Here is a 23,191-nt window from a genome sequence, read left to right as displayed (position 1 = left end):
TACAAAGACAAACAATTTTACCCTTCAATAATTTACAAGGAGTCCTCATGTAATTATGTGAATTTGCATATTTTTATCAATAACCACTACCAAAAATCAATTATAATAGAGCTTAGATTTCAGAAAAATTTTATTTTAAAAAACATTTTATGTAACTTCCTTACATACTTTTGCCTTAGCTAATGATTACAGATATTATTAAAAATATGTCAGTAACAATACAGTACAATTCTATTAAAGAAACCAATACTTATCTGCAGCATTTCTTCAAAATAAATAAAAGTAATTGAGTTAAAAAAAATTTTGCCCTTTGCTTGAGGCTACCAATATGGGACATTTCATGGAAGAGTTTCTAGTTATTAACAGAGTTTCAGCAAAATTTAACTGTGAAAACCTGTCACCAAAAATGCCACATAAACCATCTAAACTGAAAAGGAGTAGGATGAAGTGAGAAAACGAGATCACGAAATAAATGTAAAAGTTAGGGGAAAAATAGTGCAACTTCAAAAAGCTTTGAAGGAAAAAGCATTCTCATGCATATTTGAGTCTTATAAAATATTCTTCGGATATTTAATGTTAATATTCAAAATCAGAATAAGAAGCAGCCTTTTCTTCCCATGCTTGCATTTGCCATACATCTACGCGTGCAAATACATACATGGTACCATATACATACAATAATCAGCTGATCTGTTCACCTCAATTTGGAAGTCAGTAGCTGCATTTTAACTTTTAGTTGGTTAAAATCGGCAAATCTATCGTTTGGCTTTACACTATGGTTCATTTGGGATGTCATTCAATCAACAAATATTTGTTGAGTAGGTACTATGTGCCAGGCATATCACAGGTGTTAACTAGTTTTCAATCTACTACACTTAAAAAACAAAACAATTGGTCCTATTCAAGTTTAACAAAACAATTCATAATAATCAGTAGTTAAAAAAAAACTACCAATTATCTTCATTTTCAAAAGCTTTTAAAAATTAACACTATTTTAAATCTGCACATTTGATCTTATCTAATAATTTTTGAGTTGGTAACAGCATCACATCTTCATTGCCTGAAGTTAAGCATCACAAGCCCAGTATGGGTGCGGTGGTCAATTTCACACTGGGACATACAGAAGGAGAAAGACTCTTTTCCTTAAAGCTGCAATCTCTTCTTTGGACAATACGCAACTATTAAAATCAATTTGCTAACAAAAAGGTAATGTCACTGGTGATCAGAAAAAAGATGACTTACTCAGACTGCTCAGCTGGCGTATGACAGCGGCAAGAGTACTATTGGTCACACATTCAAGTTCGCTGGTAATTCCTTCAGGCAGAGCTCCCCGGCACAAGTGCCGGGGCTCAATGTTCCTCTTCACCAAAGGCATGGCTCACAATCTGAAAATTGAAAAGACATTCTTTATAAGCTCATATTCACATTTTAACAAATCAGGAATTTTAACCCCCTTGAAAATGGATAATTTTCCAGGAATTTTCAGTATCCTAAAATTTCTATGTGACAGAATCAGCTAAAATGCAACAAATAGTGAATTACTTTAGTGAGTTTTATAGATCCTGAAGGTATATGCATAGTATAATCTCACTTCATAGAAAAATAATACATGCCATATTTCTGACCTTTTTCTTCACTGAAATGAGGAGCGAGAGGAAAGGTAGAAAGTCCACATGTACCAAGAGCAAGAGAGGAGACAAAAGCCACAAACCTGAGGCCACTTAACCAGATTAAGAGACAGGAAAGGCTATCACTGTGACATCACCCCAGTTGTCCCACAGAACTGGTGTTTATGGTTTCTTTGAATAAACATAGAAATTGACCCTCTGAGTCCTGAAACCTGATCAAGTTACATTTGTCTTATCTGAATTGCTTTTTTAGGCAACCATCCATCAGGCCTTCCAGGTAGTATTAAAAAACTAAAACTTACTAGGTCATCTCATCTGGACCATGAGAAGTCAGGCTCCTCACCCATCATGACTGCCTAAGACCACCTGTTCCTGTTGACCAATTCCCCTTCCTTATCTCTCCCTAATTCCTGTTTTTTTAATGTATGGTTACATTTCTTCCTGCTATATAAACCCCTAATTTTAGTAGGTCAGGAGGATGGATTTGAGGCTTATCTCCCATCTCCTCAGCTATGGCACCCAATCAAAGCTTTCTTCCCTGGCAACACTCATTGTCTCAGTGATTGGCTTTCTGTGTGGCAGGCAACTGGACCTAGACAAACCTCTGGCATTGTGGTACACCTAGACTGCTAACTGGGGGCAGCAGGTGAATTTCCCCATTTACCATCCCAAGCAAGTAAGCCCACCTGAGCCACAGAACCTCCCCCTCCCTACAAAAGGGCTCAGGAGTAGGAGGCACCAGGTAAGTGCAAAACTGGAATTGAGGGAAGATAAAACAGGAGGGGTGGCTTTTAAAACTCCATTTAAGAATGCCTTCTCCTTTCCTGGGCTGCCCCTCCTCCAGCCAACCCAGGATGTTTTCCTCTCTGGAAAAGAAAGGTAAATTGAAGAATTTGAACTTGGGACTCCAGGCATAGCTAAAGGTAGGGGGAGGAAATGTACTGGAAACAGGAAATTAAATCAAAGTCTACAATGACTGGTGAGACAGTTTCCCTGACCCCTTGTTCCACTTGGCTCCTAGAAACTGGCAGCCTGGCTTTTACTCCCATCCAAAAAGACTGGAACATTCCTTCCTGGGGAATATTTGAAGAGAAAAGATCTACAAATATGAACACCGGGGAGGGAGGCTTTCCCCTGTTGAAACTGCCAGCCAGGCAGTTAACACCTGTCAAAATCTCCCCAAGCGCCAGTGCCTCAGACTTTAAAAAGAGTCAGGGATCACCGGACACTTCAGGAAAGCCTTCTTCAACATCCTAGGCATCCCTTTCACCCCCTCACCCCTCTCTTCAAAAAGGAGATGATAGGCTGGGCTCAGTGGCTCACGCCTGTAATCCCAGCACTTTGGAAGGCTGAGGTGGGTGGATCACTTGAGGTCAGGAGTTCGAAACCAGCCTAACAAGTGAAACCTCGTCTCTACTAAAAACAAAAACAAAAACAAATTAGCCAGGCATGGTGGCCGGTGCCTGTAATCCCAGCTACTCAGGAGGCTTAAGCAGGAGAATCACTTGAACCTAGGAGGCAGAGGTTGCAGTGAGAAAAAAAAAAAAGAGATGATAAATAAAATCTCAACTTTCCATTAAGGAGTTTATAGAGTTTCAAACCTCCTAATCATACAACCAGCCTCATCTTCATACAATACTAGGAAATTCAATGACTGGAATATATTTTCATTTTCACAAGATTATTGATATAGTTTGTTTATCCCCTCCAAATCTCATGTTGAAATGTGATCAGGTGTTGAAAGTGGGGCCCAGTGGGAAGCTTCTGGATCATGGGGGTGGATAGCTTGGTGCCATCCTCCCAGGGTTACTAATTCCAATAGATGGAAAACAACTCACGTAAGAGGGCCCTCTTCAAATGCAAACCAACCAATCCAGAGCCCACACACCTATCACCTCCTCCATGAGGCTCTAACACTCCCAGCCACTACCCACTGCAAATCACCCCATGGCCAAACTACTAGACAACTAGAAACAGCCCCCAAGCTGACAGCCCACCAAAACTATTCAAACCCGCCAATCCCGAGTCCGCTTCCCCTGCTTCGTACACTGCTTCCCACAGAAACCACAAAAAGGGCTCCGGTCCACAGTTCCCCCTCCCGCTCTGCCTCCTGACGGACCCTGGGCTTTCTATGTGGCCCTGCGTGGTGTGGTGTGACCCCTCCTCTTGGGAACTGTGGTAACAAGCTATCTTTTCTATGGCAATTGTCTCCTAATCTGTTGGCTTCACTATATCTCACATTTTCTATAAATACACTCTATTTTAGAACAACAGGGAGCTCTGAGAGGGATTCGGAAGGGAAAATATGTCGGCACTTCATTCATTTCCCCATTTACCATCCCAAGCAAACTGTAGGAGTGTCTATGCCTGGCAGAGGCAGGACTGACAGTTGTCTTCTTCTCGGATGAACTATAAGCTGCCTGAATTTGGGACTGAGTCCATGAATTCGGTGTTCCCCACGATGCCCTGAACAGTCCTCGACACAACCTGATTATTCAAAAAATGTTTGCTGACTGTACAGTCAGAGACATTTACATATATATTTCTCTTTGGCCTTCCCTTGGGGTACTTCACACATTGTTGTTCCAGGATTTCAGCTTTGACTAATTAATCCCCAGCCTTCATTTCTCACGTTCGTTAAACCTCTATTTGGAGCTCCTATGCCTGTATGAATACAAAAGACACCAGACAGAGGCCATGCTACCTGTCTACAACTTAGAAGAGGGCTTTGCAGCTCTTCTTTTAAAGTTCTAATCATGTAGCAATGATTTTTATGGCTTTCAAATTCAGTGCCAATTACCTGTCTTAGTTTAGTGGTGCTATAACAGAGTACCCGAGACTGGGTCGTTCATAAAGAAAAGAGGTTTATTTGGCTTGTGATTCTGGGCAGCTGCACCTGGTAAGGGCCTCAGGCTGCTTCCACTCATGGTAGAAAATAGGAGGACAGTGGGTGTACACAAAGAGATCACACGGTGAGAGAAGAAACAGAAACCAAGGAAGCCAGACTCTTTTTAACAACCCACTCTCACAGGAAGTAATCCATCCCCACAAGAGTGAAAACTTACCACACAGGGAAAGCACTAATCTATTCATAAGGGTTTCCACTAGGCCACACCTCCCAACATCGCCACACTGGGGGGATCAAATTTCAGTATCAGTTTTGATGGAGACAAACCATATCCAAAGCATAGCAGTACTCTAACAAATGTATTCTTCTCCCAGACAGTTTTTATCTTCTCTAACACTAATTCAGTTTTGAATAAATTGAAGAGCAAGGAAGAGTCAAAGGAAAAAATGCTGGATCAGTGATTACCCTTGAAAATACTTTGCAATTACAAAAACAAACATTTAACGAACTAATCCAGTTAGTCACCAACAGAATACTTAAGTACGTCTCTTGATTCCTTTATTGGAAGAACTATGACCCATCTGAATCATTCTTCGAAGTCTGTCTTTGAAGAATAAAACAATGATTGCTAATGAAATGTTTAGGACTATTAGAGGTTAAAGTGTTTATTAGTGTTAGGTCTGTAGTTTGTCCAGCTTTTCTGGCAAATGTCTCAATTTAGAGAGAGACAACCTGGTTCACGTAGCTGTGAACTAGATCCCAGACATGGCTGAAACTGGGCCAGGGTCCTTCCCTAGGAATTTGGAGGTGGGACTATGCTATCCAGCTTGGTCTGGCTGCTCTCTTCAACAACGGAAATGGATAACTCCCACCACATGAAATGGGGAATGACAAAACTAGTCTGCAGCAAGAAAGCAGGATGAAATAACTGAGAAAAGTTGACAAAGATGAATTAAAGACAAGAATTCCCTGACGGCTCTGCTGAATCTCCCTTAGACCTCATGGCAGACCAGGAGAGCTCGCTCACACCCAACCCCCTCTCCTCCCCACAGCAAGGGTCAGGTTTGCACTGTGGTTTGATGCCTCTCTCAGCCTCCCCAGTAGTTTCTCTACCCCCTTTTCTTTCACATAGGTGGGTGGTATCCTTAATCAAATCCTGTAACTGTGATCCCACCTTGGTGTCTGTTGCTCAGACCCAGACTAACCCAAGTGGCCCTGAGAATGATCTGAGAAAGCAGGTGGTGAGATGGGGGGTCTGGGACATGCTCACAGACAACTCTGCAGTTGAGGATGCTATCCTAACTGATAGAAGGGTAGTCCCTGGCACAGGTCATGGCTCAATTGCTGAAGATTACACTGACGGTGACCTGGAAAATGTCCAAACGAAGGGATATGCTTCATGTCCAAGGCAATAATGCAGATTCAGCGGAAAAACTCCAGAAAAGCAGCGGAGTTGGCTAGTCGCTGCTAAAGTCATACTAATGCCCTGCATAAGGATAATGGGAGACTGAACTGCAGTTAACAAGCAGTTACCAGCTAAGTGTGAGAGCAACAGGGCCTTCCTAGTGGGTACAAAGCAGTCTTCACCACCACCTGAACTGGATGGTTAGACACAATGGAAAGCTGTGGGTTTCCAATTTCCAAGGTCCAACTGTGAGAGTTAAGAGCTGGAAATGTTTAAATCTCAGCCAAGGCAGGTGAAGTATGCAGGTCTGGGCCCTGAGAGAGAAAACCTGACATTCTGAAAACTGGGATGGGAATTCTAGATGAATGCCTATGATACTGTTGAGTCCAAACAACCTACCTGCAAGTCCCCCAGTTGGGACCCTCTGGGCTTGCACTTGGCTGAGCTGGAAGATGCTGCAGAGGCCTCTCCCCTACAGGGCAGCAGGCACCCTCCCTCTACAGGCATTACATACAACTCTTCTTTCTGGATGCTAAGTCAATAACAAAATACGAATCCCAGCAACAACCTAGCTGTGACAGTGTTGGGCCTAAGAGACGAAAGAGAGCAACACTGCCACGCTGACTGGACAGAACAAGCACAGGGTGACTAGCACACAGGAGGTCTTGGTAAGACACATATGCTCCAGAGGTGGCAGATAAGCCCTCTGAAGATTCCGGGTCTGGCAGCTGCGGTGAAGTTTGGAGGGACCCAGAGGTCAGGGGCATGCTGGGATATCTCCTCCTAAGGAGAAAACAATTTGCTATATCTTGCATCCCCCAATCCAGTGCCGATCAGGTTGGGTTGTGGGGGCAATACACCTGGGATATGGCTCTGGTCCACAGACTGCATGACACAGCAGCTGCCAACTTTGAGTGGGGCTCAGAGAAAGAAAGGACCCCTCAGCAGGTCTAGGCTGTGGTGCAAGCAGCCTGGCTGCTAAGACTGTATGATCCAGCAGACCCCAGATGGTGCAGAGATATTGGTGGTAAAAAATAAAAATAAGTTCTGTTCCAAGATGGCCGAATAGGAACAGCTCTGGTCTACAGCTTCCAGTGTGATCGACGCAGAAGACAGGTGATTTCTGCATTTCCAACTGAGGTACCTGGTTCCTCTCACTGAGACTGGTTGGACAGTGGGTGTAGCCCCCAGAGGGCAAGTCAAAGCAGGGCAGTGCATCACCTCACCCAGGAAATGCAAGGGGTTGGGGGATTTCTTTTTCCTAGCCAAGGGAAGCCATGACAGACTGTACCTGGAAAAACGGGACACTTCCACCCAGGACACTCCCATCCAAATATTGCACTTTTCCCATGGTCTTAGCAACCGGCAGACCAGGAGATTCTCTCCCTGGCTCAGTGGGTCCCACGCCCACGGAGCCTTGATCACTGCTAGTGCAGCAGTCTGAGATCAACCTGCAAGGCAGCAGCCTGGCAGGGGGAGGGGCGTCCACCATTGCTAAGGCTTGAGTAGGTAAACAAAGCGGCCAGAAGCTCAAACTAGGCAAAGCCCATTGCAGCTCAGCAAGGCCTACTGCCTCTCAAGACTCCACCTCTGTGGGCAGGGCATAACTGAACAAAAGGCAGCAGAAACTTCTGCAGACTTAAACATCCCTGTCTAACAGCTCTGAAGAGAGCAGTGGTTCTCCCAGCATGGCATTTGAGCTCTGAGAACGGACAGACTGCCTCCTCAAGTAGGCCCTTGACCACTGTGTACCCTAACTGGGAGACACCTCCAAGTAGGTGCCGACAAACAACTCATACAGGCAGGTGCCCCTCTGAGACAAAGCTTCCAGAGGAAGGATCAGGCAGCAATATTTGCTGTTCTACAGCCTCTGCTGGCGATACCGAGGCAAACAGGGTGTGGAGTGGACCTCCAGCAAACTTCAACAGACCTGCAGCTGAGGGACCTGTTAGAAGGAAAACTAACAAAGAGAAAGGAATAGCATCAACATCAACAAAAAGGACATCCACACCAAAACCCCATCTGTAGGTCACCAATATCAAAAACCAAAGGTAGATAAAACCACAAAGACAGGGAGAAACCAGAGCAGAAAAGCCGAAAATTCTAAAAACCAGAGCATGTCTTCTGCTCCAAAGGATCGCAGCTCCTCACCAGCAACAGAAAAAAGCTAGACAGAGAATGACTTTGACGAGTTGACACAGGTAGGTTTCAGAAGGTCAGTAATAACGAAATTCTCCGACCAAAGGTGCATGTTCTAACCCATCACAAGGAAGCTAAAAACCTTGAAAAAAGGTTAGACGAATGGCTAACTAGAATAAACAGTGCAGAGAAGACCTTAAATGACCTGATGTAGCTGAAAACTGTGGCACGAGAACTTCATGATGCATGCACAAGCTTCAATAGCCAATTCGATCAAGTGAAAGAAAGGATATCAGTGATTGAAGATCAAATTAATGAAATAAAGTGAGGAGACAAGTTTAGAGAAAAAAGAGTAAAGAGACACGAACAAAGCCTCCAAGAAATATGAGACTATGTGAAAAGACCAAATCTACGTTTGATTGGTGTACCTGAAAGTAACAGGGAGAATGGAATCAAGTTGGAAAACACTCTTCAGGATATTATCCAGGAGAGCTTCCCCAACCTAGCAAGGCAGGTCAACATTCAAATTCAGGAAACACAGAGAATACCACAAAGATATTCCTCGACATGAGCAACTCCAAGACATACAATTGTCAGATTAACCAAGGATGAAATGAAGGAAAAAACGTTAAAGGCAGCCAGAGAGAAAGGTTGGGTTACCCACAAAAGGAAGCCCATCAGACTAAGAGTGGAGCTTTCGGCAGAAACCTTACAGGTCAGAAGAGAGTAGGGGCCAATATTCAACATTCTTAAAGAAAATAATTTTCGACCCAGAATTTCATATCCAGCCAAGCTAAGTTTCATAAGTGAAGGAGAAATAAAATCCTTTACACACAAGCAATTGCTGAAAGATTTTGTCACCACCAGGCCTGCTTTACAAGAGCTCCTGAAGGAAGCACTAAACATGAAAAGGAACAACCAGTACCAGCCACTGCAGAAATATGACAAATTGTAAAGACCCTCAATACTATGAAGAAACTGCATCAATTAACAGGCAAAATAACCATCTAACATCATAATGACAGGATTAAACTCACACATAACAATATTAACCTTAAATGTAAAAGGGCTAAATGCTCCAATTAAAAGACACAGACTGGCAAATTAGATAAAGAGTCAACACCCATCAGTGTGCTGTATTCAGGAGACCCATCTCATGTGCAGAGACACACATAAGCTCAAAATAAAAGGATGGAGAAAGATCTACCAAGCATATGGAAAGAAAAAAAAAACAAAAACAGGGATTGCAATCCTAGTCTCCTATAAAATAGACTTTAAACCAACAAAGATCAAAAGAGAGAAAGAAGGTCATTACATAATGGTAAAGGGATCAATTCAACAAGAAGAGCTACCTATCCTAAATATATATGCACCCAATACAGGAGCACCCAGATTCATAAACAGATTCATAAAGCAAGTCCTTAGAGACCTACAAAGAGATTTAGACTCCCACACAATAATAATGGGAGACTTTAACACCCCACTGTCAATATTAGACAGATCAATGAGACAGAAAGTTAACAAGGATATCCAGGACTTGAACTCAGCTCTGCACCAGGCAGACCTGATAGAAATCTACAGAACTCTCCACCCCAAATCAACAGAATATACATTCTTCTCAGCACCACATTGCACTTATTCTAAAACTGACCACGTAGTTGGAAGTAAAGCACTCCTCAGAAAATGTAAAAGAACAGAAATCACAACAAATTGTCTCTCAGACCACAGTGTAATCAAACTAGAACTCAGGATTAAGAAACTCACTCAAAACCACACAACTACCTGAAAACTGAACAACCTGCTCCTGAATGAGCACTGGGTAAATAACGAAAAGAATGCAGAAATAAAGATGTTCTTTGAAACCAATGAGAACAAAGACACAATATACCAGAATCTCTGGGACACATTTAAAGCAGTGTGTAGAGGGAAATTTATAGCACTAAATGCCCACAAGAAAAAGCAGGAAGGATCTAAAATCGACACCCTAAAAAGAACTAGAGAAGCAAGAGCAAACAAATTCAAAAGCTAGCAGAAGGCAAGAAATAACTAAGATCAGAGCAGAACTGAAGGAGATAGAGATACAAAAAAGCCTACAGAAAATGAATCCAGGAGCTGGTTTTCTGAAAAGATCAACAAAATTGACAGACCACTAGCAAGACTAATAAAGAAGACAAGAGAGAAGAATCAAATAGATGCAATAAAAAATGATAAAGTGGATATCACCACCGATCCCACATAAGTACAAACTACCATCAGAGAACACTATAAACATGTCTACGCAAATAAACTAGAAAATCTAGAAGAAATGGATAAATTCTGGGACACATACACCCTCCCAAGACTAAACGAGAAAGAAGTTCAATCCCCAAATAGACCAATTAACAGGCTCTGAAATTGAGGCAATAATTAATAGCCTACCAACCAAAAGAGGTCCAGGACCAGAAAGATTGAAGACTGAATTCTACCAGAGGTACAAGGAGGAGCTGGTACCATTCCTTCTGAAACTATTCCAATCAACAGAAAAAGAGGGAATCCTCCCAAACTCATTTTATGAGGCCAGCATCATCCTGATACCAAAGCCCGGCAGAGATTAAAAAGAAAAAAAGAGAATTTTCTACCAATATCCCTGATGAACATCGATGCGAAAATCTTCAATAAAATACTGGCAAACCAAATCCAGCAGCACATCAAAAAGCTTATACCATGATCAAATGGGCTTCATCCCTGGGATGCAAGGCTGGTTCAACATACACAAATAAATAAACGTAATCCGTCACATAAACAGAACCAATGACAAAAACCACATGATTACCACAATAGATGCAGAAAAGGCTACTGACACAATTCAACAGCCCTTCATGCTAAAAACTCTCAATAAGCTAGGTACTGATGGAACGTACCTCAAAAAAAAATAAGAGCTATTTATGACAAACCCACAGTCAATATCATACTGAATGGGCAAATGTTTCAGAGGGAAGCATTCAATCTGAAAACCGGCACAAGACAAGAATGCCCTCTCTCACCACTCCTATTCAACACAGTGTTGCAAGTTCTGGCCATGGCAATCAGGCAAGAGAAACAAATAAAGGGTATTCAATTAGGAAAAGAGGAACTCAAATTGTACCTGTTTGCAGATGACATGATTATATATTTAGAAAACCCCCTCGTCTCAGCCCAAAATCTCCTTAAGCTGATAAGCAACTTCAGCAAAGTCTCAGGATACAAAATCAATGTGCAAAAATCACAAGCATTCTTATACACCAATAACAGACAAACAGAGAGCCAAATCATGAATGAACTCCCATTCACAACTGCTACAAAGAGAATAAAATACCTAGGAATACAACTTACAAGGGATGTGAAGGACCTCTTCACCAAGAACTACAAACCACTGCTCATCAAAATGAAAGAGGACACAAACAAATGGAAGAACATTCCATGCTCATGGATAGAAAGAATCAATATTGTGAAAATGGCCATACTGCCCAAGGTAATTTACAGATTCAATGCCATCACCATCAAGCTACCACTGACTTTCTTCACAGAACTGGAAAAAACTAAAGTTCATATGGAACCAAAAAAGAGCCCACATTGCCAAGACAATCCTAAGCAAAAAGAACAAAGCTGATGGTATCACGCTACCTGACTTCAAACTATACTACAAGGCTACAGTAACCAAAACAGCATGGTACTGGTACCAAACCACAGAGACCAATGGAACACAACAGAAGTCTCAAAAATAGTACTACACATCTACAACCATCTGATATTTGACCAACCTGACAAAAACAAGAAATGGGGAAAGTATTCTCTATTTTATAAATGGTGCTGGGAAATATGTGGAAAGCTGAAACTGGATCCCTTCCTTACTCCTTACACAAAAATTAATTCAAGATGGATTAAAGATTTAAATGTTAGACCTAAAACCATAAAAACCCTAGAAGAAAACCTAAGCAAACCATTCAGGACATAGGCATGGGCAAGGACTTCATGACTAAAACACCAAAAGCAATGGCAACAACAGCCAAAATAAACAAATGAGATCTAACTAAACTAAAGAGCTTCTGCATGGCAAAAGAAACTACCATCAGAGTGAACAGGCAACCTCCAGAATGGGAGAAAATGTTTGCAATCTACCCATCTGACAAACGGCTAGTATCCAGAATCTACAAAGAACTTAAACAAATCTACAAGAAAAAAACAACGCCATCAAAAAGTGGAGGTAAAGTATATGAACAGACACTCTTGAAAGAAGACATTTATGCAGCCAACAGACACATGAAAAAATGCTCATCATCACTGGTCATCAGAGATGCAAATCAAAACCACAATGAGATACCATCTCACACCAGTTAGAATGGCAATCATTAAAAAGTCAGGAAACAACAGATGCTGAGGAGGATGTGGAGAAACAGGAATGCTTTTACGCTTTTGGTGGGAGTGTAAATTAGTTCAACCATTATGGAAGACAGTGTGGTGATTCCTCAAGGATCTAGAACTAGAAATAACATTTGACCCAGCAATCCCATTACTGGGTATATACCAAATGATTATAAATCATGCAACTATAAAGACACATGCACACATACGTTTACTGCGGCACTATTCACAATAGCAAAGACTTGGAACCAATCCAAATGTCCATCAACAAATAGACTGGATTAAGAAAATGTGGTGGCCAGGCGCGGTGGCTCACACCTGTAATCCTAGCACTTTGGGAGGCTGAGGCGGGCAGATCACGAGGTCAGGAGATCGAGACCATCCTGGCTAACATGGTGAAACCCCATGCTTACTAAAAATACAAAAATTAGCTGGGCCTGGTGGTGGGCATCTGTAGTCCCAACTACTCGGGAGGCTGAGACAGGAGAATGGCGTGAACCCAGGAGGCAGAGCTTGTAGTGAGCAGAAATTGTGCCACTGCACTCCAGCCTGGGTGACAGAGCGAGACTCCGTCTTAAAAAAAAAAGAAAAAGAAAAAGAAAATGTGGCACATATAAACCATGGAATACTAAGCAGCCATAAAAAAGGATGAGTTCATGTCCTTTGCAGGGATATGGATGAAGCTGAAAACCATCCTCAGCAAACTATCAAAAGGAAAGAAAACCAAACACTGCATGTTCTCACTCACTGGTGGGAATTGAACAACGAGAACACTTGGACACAGGGTGGGGAACATCACACACCAGGGCCTGTCAGGGGCTGGGGGGCTGGGGGAGGGATAGCATTAGGAGAAATACCTAATGTAAATGACAAGTTGATGGGTGCAGCAAACCAACATGGCAAATGTATACCTATGTAACAAACCTGCATGTTGTGCACATGTACCCTAGAACTTAAAGTATATTAAAAAAAAAAAAAACTTAACAGTAAAACTCACCATGCCTGAGATGCCATAATTATTAGCTATGTAAACATTATTGCTGAGTTAAAAACATTTACAGGATAATTAAAATGCCCCTTTTCAAACATGTTCCCTACAAAATAAATGCACTGAGACTCAAAAAAATAAAAAAATATATAAGAAAAATTTTAAAAATAAGGAAAACAGGACACTATGGAGTTCGTGGCAAGCTCCAGCAGGAGAACCAAATGCAAGGCCCTCACATCAGAGTATTAAATGCACTGTATTACCAAGACCTGGTAGAGATCATAGAGAACCAGGGGTCCAGGCATGCAAAGCTCCCCAGAATGAGCTAAGTTCTGTCAGTCAAGTTATTAATTCAAACTAGCAGCAGTCGACCATAAAACAGAAATGGGACATTCAAGATTGAGCCAGAGTAGAACCACAGGACACAAGTGAGCCCGTGAGCAGGAAGCCCAGACCTCCAAGTCACATCCAAGGGCTTCAGTGCCCCTCCCCTGTGTGCCTAGGTGACACAGGCAGCAGACTCATACACCCAGGGGAAGGAGGAAGGAAAGCCTGAGCTTGGTTTTTCCGATGGATCAGCTCAGCACATGGGTGTTAGTCAAAAATGGACTGTGTGCACTGCAGCAGTATTCGGGATGGGCCTCAAAGACAGTGGAAAGGAAAATCTTCCCAGCAGGTGGAGCTGTGGGCAGGACACCAGTTCATGATGCTGGGTAGCTTGATCTGAAATGCGTGCAGATGTGTGGGCAGTGGCCAACAGCCTGGTTGTATGGTCAAGGTAGAAATGGAAAGAACTGGAAGATGAGGAAGAAGATCTGGATAAAGGCCATGTGGGTAGAAATTCGGGAGTGGGCACAGAGTGAAGATTCCTGTCTCACTTGTTAACCCCCACTGGAACGTTTCTCACCAAAAGAGACACTGAACACAAAGCAGACAAAATCCGCAAGCCTGCATCACCGAGAATCCACCCAGAATTATCAGCCTGATGGATACATCATCGCATCTGACCAGGGGACACACTTGACAGTGAAGGACGTCGAGTGTGGGCCCGTTGATGGGATTCAATGGTCACATCACGTATCACACCACCCAATGGAGGTCCATCCCACTGAACGCAGGGGCCAGCCTTTTCATGAAAAGGCCAGCTTTTCACACTGAAGCACAAGCTTGCCAGACACTGAAAGGATGGTCATACTCCACAACACAGTACACTTATAAATCAGAGGCCTCTAGATGGCAGTGGGATCCCGAGAAGGAGGACATATGGGCTTAGGCGCCTAGGGCAGGAGGCAGGAAAAGCACTACTTAATGATCACCGCCAGCAGCCCAGGGGAACTTTGTGCTTCCCATTCTGCACCAATGGACACTGCAGGGCTGGGGGTCTGAAATGGGACACACACTTACTAGGAACAAGGCAAAGGTCCCACTGAACTGCAAGTTCTGGATGCCACCATGGTACTTTGGACTCACGTTACTATGGAACAGAAAATGGAAAGAGGACTCTCCATACTGGCAGAGGAAACTGACTCCAGCCAGCAGGAAGAGGTAAGACTGTGTTCATGCAAAGAAGGCAGAAGGAACCCAGGTGATCCATTCAGGATCCTTGCACTTGTAACCCTACCTGGCCCCTCCTCCTGGGAGGAGCTAGGTAGCTTACCTACCTACCTTAATTCATACTCGCTGTGCTAATTCTCTGTGTGCGTGTGCCCTCACACATGTGCAGCACCTGCTGACACTTCCTAGTGTGTCTAACCTCTTACTGCAAACTCCTTCTCATGGTGGGCGTAGGGGGTTGTTCTCTGCACCTTGTTTTAGAAAAGTTCCCTTGTAGAACAATTTTATGTTTTCTTTTGCTGTGCCCCTGGCCAAGACTGGGGTTCTAATTTCTCCCTAACACATTTGTTTGTTTTGTTTTCTTACTATTTGGAGCCCCAGGCACACGGCAAGCTATTTCTTAGGATTGGCGAGCACAGGTTTTCTACCCAACTTTTACGGGATTTGACAATCCTTTGAACATCCCAGCGTTTATTCTGAGGTCTCAGTTCTAGCTCATTGCATCAGGTTGGCCTGAAACACATTTCCATGTATGGGCAGCATTAAACTCTAGCCTCTAGCTCTATACAGCCTCCCTCTGACTCTCTCAGCTCCTAACACCTAGGGAAGATTGCTGATTCGTTCAAGCATGGCAATGTTTTAAAATACGTATATATTTTAAATATAAATATATACATATATATACATGCATACACACATACTTGGTTATACTCTATCCAACATTTGTATGTGTTTATAGCAAGTTGGGTAGCTAATTTTACTTCCTACTGTCATTTGCAAGGATTCTCTTAAGAATTCTTAGCCTTCGTTTTCATTGTCCCTTCATTACTACAACACCTACCACATTTCACGTTCCCCCAGCCTACCCCAATATATCCTCAAATGTATTCCGAATGAATAAACAGTAACACATATAAACTTTGACCAGGTATAGGTGAAAAATCAAAAAGAATAACCAGATAGATATTGAGGATATTAGTTACAAGAAATGGGGTAGACAATGTTGCACGCAGAGCAATGACTGTACACCCCACTCTTGATTTATATATTACCCTATCAAAATAACTCCATGAGTCCCTGTGCAGGAATGCTAGTTATAACTTCCCTGCCTGCCTTACAGGTTGTTGAGAGGCTCACATGAAAATTAAAAAAAACAAATAAAAGTATAGTGTAAGATGTTGATAGTAATATAATTTTAATTAATTTTGTATCATTACCAAAATAAGATACTAACATTTGCCCTCTAATTTTATTTCTCATGCAATTAATCTAAACCTAAATTTATCCTCTAATTTTACATGTTGTGCAATTAAATGCCTGAATACTGGCATTGAACTTCTCCAACTGGTACTCTTCCAATTAAAGCCAAATTATTAAAGAATTTCAAAATCATATCAATGTGCTTTCTACTTTCTACTTTCTTGGTTATACTCTATCCAACATCTGTATGTGTTTATAGCAAACTGGGTAGCTAATTTTACTTCCTACTGTCCTCAGAGAGGAGTTGTTGAAGATGTCAGCAATAATTGTATATTTGTCAACTTCTCCCCTGAGTTCTACCAGTTTTTGTTTCTGTATTTTAAAGATCTGCTGTTGACAGTAGCCACATATTTAAGATTATTAAGTCTTCTTGGGGAAATGATCCCAATATCATTATGTGATGTCCCATTTACCCCTAATAATAATCCTTGTTCCGAAGTCTACTTTTATGTAACAGTCATTCCTTACTTTGATTTGTGTTTACAAGTTTTTCCTTCTAATTTTAACCTTTCAGGTCTATGTATTTAAAGAGAATTTATTTTGGACAGCATATGGTTGTCTTGCTTTTTTATCCAATTTTACAATCTCTGACTTTTAACTAGGGTGTTTAGATCATTTACATTCAATGTAATTGTTGATGTGGCTGAATTTAAACCTTCCATCTGACAAAGATTCTTTGCTTGGCCAAACTTTAGTCAGGCTTCTGAACCTTCTGCTCGGCCCATCTGTGCACCTTCTTTGTAAAATTCAGTTTCTAGCAAAGACCCCTGCTAAATGTGTTTAACAAGAATTCCTTGCCATCCTCAAAATTTGTCTATCCTCAATATCTCATCAGGTTCCTAACTGTCCACCACCCCCTAGATGACATCAGATCACCCTGGCTATCTTCAGCAAGAATCCTCTTAGGCGTCAGCCAGAATTCTACTAACCCCTGAGGTCCTCCTCTAGTACTTTTCCATCCACTGACCCTCTCACTGATTCTTGGCCATAAGTCCCCACTTGCCCACGCTATATTCAGAGTTGAACCCAATCTCTCCCCACTACTGCAAGATGCTGTTACAGTGGCTCCTCCACCTTCCGCAATGGTCCTGAATAAAAATCTTTACCATGCTTTAACAAGTCTTATTAAACAATTTTTTCTTTAACACATCCTGTTAGTGGTTTTCTATTTGTCCCATCGGTTCTTTGGTCCAAAAGCTCTTTTTCTGCTTTCTTTCAGTTATTTGTTATGATGTCATTTCATCTCCATAACTGGTTTTTATTCTTTTTACATTTTTCATAGTAGTTGCTCTAGAGCTTACTCTCTCTCTCTATATATATATATACACACACATCTTTAGCTTATCACATCTACCTTCGAATAATAGTAAAGAACTTCATGCATAGTGTGAGAGCACTGTAACTTTAGAATAATGTGATGGTTCATTTTATGTGTCAACCTGACTGGGCTAGGAGATGCCCAGAGCTGCTGAAACATTATCTCTGGGTGAGTCTGTGAGAGGGTGCTTCTGAAAGACATCAGCAATAGAACCAGTGGACTGAGTAAATAAAGATCCACCCTCACCAATATGGGTGGGCATCATCCAATCCATTGAGAACCTGAACAGAACAAAAAAGTGGAGGAAGGATGAATCTTCTCTCTCTCCCTTCTTAAGTTGGGACATCCATCTTCTCCTGCCCTCAGACATTAGAGCTCCTGGTTCTCAGGCTTTCAGACTCCAAGGCTTACGCCTGTACCACCTTCCCAATCCCAGGTCCTCGGGTCTTTGGCAATGGACTGGGAGTTACACCATGAGCTAGGCACAATGAGTTACACCACTGGCTTGCCTGCGTCCCCAGTGTGTAGACAGCAGATTGTGGGACTTCTCAGCCTCCATAATTGTGTGAGCCAAATTCCATAATAAATCTCCTTGCATATCTACATATCCTGTATGTTCTATTTCTCTGGAGATCCCCTAATATAAACAGTATATTTCCGTTTTCTTCTTCCATGCTTTGTCCAATGTTGTCATATATTTTACCTCTTATAAACCCAATATTACTATTGTTTTTGCTCTGGACAATTATCATTTAATGTAATTAAAAATAAGAAAAAATATAACATATTTATTCTCTTTTACCATTTCAGGGTTTCTTCATTTCTTTGTTTAGATCCCAACTGCCATCTGATGCCCCTTCTGCCTAAGAACTTCCCTTCATTTCTTACAGTGCACATCTGTGGCAATAAATTCCCGCAGCTTTTGTTTGTCTGAAACATTATTTATTTGGCCTTTAATTTAAAAATATATTTTTGCTGGGTATACAATTATGCATCCACAGGGTTTGAGCTTTCTTTTTGATATTTTAAAAATGTTATTTCACTGTCTTAATGACTTTCATAGTCTCTGACAAGAAGTCTGCTGTTATTCTTACTCTTGTTCCTCTGTTTGTAATGTTTCATTTTCTTTAAACTATGGCTGCCTGTAAGACTTTCCTCTTTACCTTGGGTATTTCAGCAACTTGAGTCCAGTGTTTCTAGAACTTGGAGTGTTCTTAAAATAAAAAAATCCTGCTTGGGGTTCTCTGAGATTCTTGGATCTGTTTGTCTTATTAGTTGTTTCCTGTCTTTCATTAATTTTGGATAATTCTCAGCAACTGTGCCTTCTAGTATTTTTTTCTGGACAGTATCTTCTCTTTTCCTTCTGGGTTTCCAATTACATGTGTGTTAGACTACTGATACTGTTCCATAGTTCTTCGATGCTCAGTTTTGTCATCCCTCCCCTTCCCCACCCCACTTTTCTCTTTCCTTGTCTCTTCTTTTGTTTCATTGTTCCTTTCTATAGTCTGTTGATTTAGCTCTCATTATTTTCTCAGCTACATCCAGTTTGCTAATAAATCCAATTTGTTTTTACATATCCAACAGTTTCCATTTAACTCTTAAAAACTTGTTTCCTTATTTCTGTTGATATTTTCCATAAGTCCATGTGTGTGGTCCACTTTTCTCAATACATTTTTCAATATATTAATCACAGCTATTTTTAAGTTCCCATATCTAAGTTATCTGAGTCTGTTTCCATTGACTGCTGATTGCTTTATCTCTTGATTTACAACAGGTCACTCTTTCTTGCCTTTTTTGTCTCATAATTTTGTGCTGAATGCTGGATGATATTTGCAAAGCAGTAGAGACCAAGTAAACCGTATTTCTTGTCCAGAAATGAATTTGCATGTTCTTCTAGCAAGCCATTACTAAGGCAGATTGAGTCAACCTAGTTAGGGTTTGAGGGAGATGGCTGCTATTGTCATCTGATACACCAAGCATCAAAATCCCCTAGCCATGGGCTGCTGTCTTGTGCCTAGTGTGGTAGATTTTTTTCAGCGTTCCTGGCCTACCCTGTAGTTCCTTGACATTTATATCACAAAAGTGACACAAATTCCTCTTTACATTCTTGCTCTCTGGAGATGACCGCTATTGCTATGTTACTAGGTGCTAGGCTCCTTGCTCTCCCTGGCCCAGCCTAAATTTTAGGAATGATCCATATACCTGGACCTCAGAGTGGGGCCTTCTCAGGGTCTGTGCCTCTCTTCTCCAAGGCAACTAAACTCTGCCTGACATTTGTCCCTGTCTTGGGCATGAAAGAGTTCCTATCCCTGATGCAGCAGAAACAGAACTTTGCTTTGCATCAGTGAAAGATCATGAGCCTAAGAGGCTGTCCTGCTTTTGCTATTACCCTTTGTCCCAGAAGCAGAGGATCTTGCTGATCACAGGGCAGGAAAGAGGGCTTCCTAGACCTCTGCCAGAAGTAGATCTTTGCTGAGTCCTATGGGCTAGAGGTTTTGTTGCCCTCCTGGGAACTCTGTCATAGGAGAGAAGGCTGTGGGGAAGCAGGTGTTACATCATGTCTGTCTCCCAGTGGCAGCTGAGATTCCCTCCCGCAGGACAGCACAATCAGAAGAGGTTCTGTCTAGTCTCCAGGCTTGCTCGTAAGCTGTCTTAAGAGTACCCAGTGGAGGGCTATCGAAAACAGCTTATGAATAAGTGTAACCTTCCCCTTGTATCTGGGGTGCCTGGTTATTCTAAACTGATGCATGATCCCATATTCAACCTTAAGAATGCATTACAATTTTTGCTGAATTCTTCTTGTGCACTTCTATGGTGGTTACCTGTTCACCCTGTGCTCCGCTAAATGTGAAACAGTTCAAGTGTCCTGTCTACTTTTAGACGGGCTTGTCACTCTTTGTGATTTAAGAAAAGTTATTGCTTTGTAGATCATCTGGCCTTTTTTCTTTCTTAAAATAGAAGCAATGTTCTCTTATATCCTAATTGGAAAAGAAACTCCACCTCCACAGTAAGAACAAGGATAATGTATCAGCTTCTTCTTTTGTTAAGACATTGAGTTGGTAACTATTTTCACAAAAAAAGAAAGGAATAGTAAACAGAATTTTTTTTTTTTTTTTTTTTTTTTTGAGACGGAGTCTCGCTTTGTCTCCCAGGCTGCAGTGCAGTGGTGGGATCTTGGCTCACTGCAACCTCTGTCTTCCGGGTTCAAGTGATTCTTCTGCCTCAGCTTCCCAAGTAGCTGGGATTAGAGGCACCCACCACCACACCTGCCTAAGTAAACTGATATTCTTGATGAGTGAACATATGAGTACACACTTAAGAATTTCGGTGTGCAGACCCCAAAGTGAGCAGACTATTTTGGGAAAAAAAGACCACCCCCACTATATTAACATGGATAACAGCTTTCATGCATAGAATATACTGTAATGGGGCATATAAATTCAACTGAAACCCACAACTGTGATCATTCCCCACTGCAGTAAGGGTTCATGGGATGTACAGTAATATGTTAACTGCATTAAGTCTTTATTACATATTTTAAAACTATATTACTGGTAGGTAGAGGTAGTTGACTATACAAAATTAACTGAATAGATTTTGTGGATTTCTTTTCCACTATGCAGCCATTAAAGACTGACCTTTGAGCTTTCAGAACAACCACAGTTTGCAGAACCTGACAGTGTTTAATGATTCTCTCTTCCAGTCCTTATGTGCTGGTAGCCTTTGCTCTGACTGCTGCATGCCAGGTAACTAGCACACAGTGCATGATAGCACCAAAACATGGGGCACAGACTATATTATACACACAAAACTAAATGTGTGTATACTGCAGATGTTTGGCTTTTTAACCATGTTTTACTTGTATGTATGAGTTTTGCCCTCAGAATGAAAGTGACCCAAGCAAAAGTAGACAGGGCCCATAGAGTAGAGTGACGCAATGCTGGCCCAAGCCCTGCCCCTGACCTTTCCCCTCAGTGTGCCCTTTTCATTCTGAAGGACAAGGGCTATGTCTGCCTGCCTCCACTTTACAGCGCTCTGCTTGGAGTCAAGTGCCTACTGACATCTCCCAAAAGACACTCACTAACATAACATTCCCACCGCCAAAGGAAGGGCCTCGGCTTCCTAAACTCCTCACTTGGCACACTGCATTCTGGAGCCACACTGCTTCTTTTTAAAGCTTCATTAGAAGTTGTGATTTGGGGGGAGGGAAGGAAGAAAGGCCACATAAAATTCAATCAACCGCATTTCACTGGGACAAATGTTCGCACTTTCTTTGCTCTTTGAAACGTGGTCTGTATGTTTCCACAGGATGGGAGACAGAGAGGTACAGTGAAGCAGCAGTGGACCAGGACTTGGGGAACCGGGGTTCTAGTCCAAGTTCTGCCACTAACACTACACGACTCTGTGCAAGTTTCTTCATCAGGGTGGGCCTCAGTTTCTTCTCCTGCAGAACAGATTTGCTCTCTTGGGTTCCCTCCAGCTCTGGTATGCTTTCCCTTTCAGTGAGACATTCAGATGGCTTTCAGGAACTACCATATCGGATTCACCTACTCTCCAAACATGCAGTGTGTTTTCATGATGCTTTAGCTAGTGGAAATGCAAAAACTGAACAAACAAAAATAAAACAAACTCCCTTCCTCAAGATGCTAATGGTTTAGTGGCAGAGACAGGCGTATAAACCAAGTTACAACACAGTGTGACAAGCACTACATTAAAGGTATGTCTCATTCCTGGAAATTAAAACACAACTAGAAAGACTCCACTCTCAGTGGGGAATGGGGAGATGACATGGCATCACAGACCCCCCAGCATCCTGCTCAGCATAGGGAAGCTATTCAACAGGTGTCTGAGGATGGAAGAGTGATGCTCTCACACGAGGCTTAGAGGCAGCATTCCACCATTCTAAAACATCACTTGGCTTCTGCTGTACAGCCTCAACAACTAAATAATAAGTCGCCAGAAAAAGGCAACTTTGTGTCGAATAATGTAATGAAACACCTTTGTCAAGTACCTATTTTTAGAGGACATTCTGGGACACAGTTTGTCTTTCAAGGGCCACAAAATGGCACCTAAAGATCTCCAGGTGGAAGCTAATATGGTTCTAACTGAAAAGGCAAGGATTCGAAGTCTAGGTCGAGATTTCTGTCCGCTGGGGTTTCCACCATTAGTCCTGTCTTGCAGTTTCTCTGTTGTGGGAAGAAACCTCGAAGGGAGTAAAAGTGAAGAACAACGTATCGTGGGTGGGGATACAGAAGTGGTGTGAGAGCCTGTGAAGACCAAGACTTTGGCCTCCCCTGTTCTTCTCTTCTAGCCATGGACACAGGGTAAAGGGGGCTCTGAAAAAAGCTGCTGTTCTACAACTTACCGCCTTCTACATATCTATACTTCAATTAATTGTTAGGCTCTGTGTTATGTTCATTTCAGTTCACACTTTTTAAAGTTAAATAAATTACTAAATTCCTATTAGACATAAAATATTTTAAAAATATACCCATATTTTATTTCTAAGTCCCTTTAGGCCATGGTGTCCATTTAACTAGATACTCAGAACATGTGGGACTGAAGAATACATTTAATATTTGAACCTACATCTGTTTTATAGTCCTTTATTATGCATAAAAACGTATTCTCACGCACATTACTAACCCGGGAACCTCTGAGATGCTTTGAC

General features: G+C 41.9%; 1 protein-coding gene across 11 annotated transcripts in view; it reads right to left on the bottom strand.

Moving 5' to 3' along the window:
- Window positions 1-23,191, bottom strand: part of WASF3 (WASP family member 3) — a 132,651-nt gene that overhangs the window by 44,171 nt on the left and 65,289 nt on the right. For all 11 annotated transcript variants that reach the window (XM_037986891.2, XM_008021781.3, XM_008021786.3 and 8 more), the window contains one exon: window positions 1,243-1,385. In XM_037986891.2, coding sequence (XP_037842819.1) covers window positions 1,243-1,375 — 133 coding nt within the window. In that variant the 5' untranslated portion in view covers window positions 1,376-1,385. The remainder of the gene's footprint in view (window positions 1-1,242; window positions 1,386-23,191) is intronic.

Source organism: Chlorocebus sabaeus, chromosome 3 (assembly GCF_047675955.1).
Source record: "Chlorocebus sabaeus isolate Y175 chromosome 3, mChlSab1.0.hap1, whole genome shotgun sequence".
Lineage (NCBI taxonomy): Eukaryota > Metazoa > Chordata > Mammalia > Primates > Cercopithecidae > Chlorocebus > Chlorocebus sabaeus.
The sequence above is the reverse complement of the archived record's forward strand: the minus strand, read 5'-3'. Positions and strand labels throughout refer to the sequence as shown.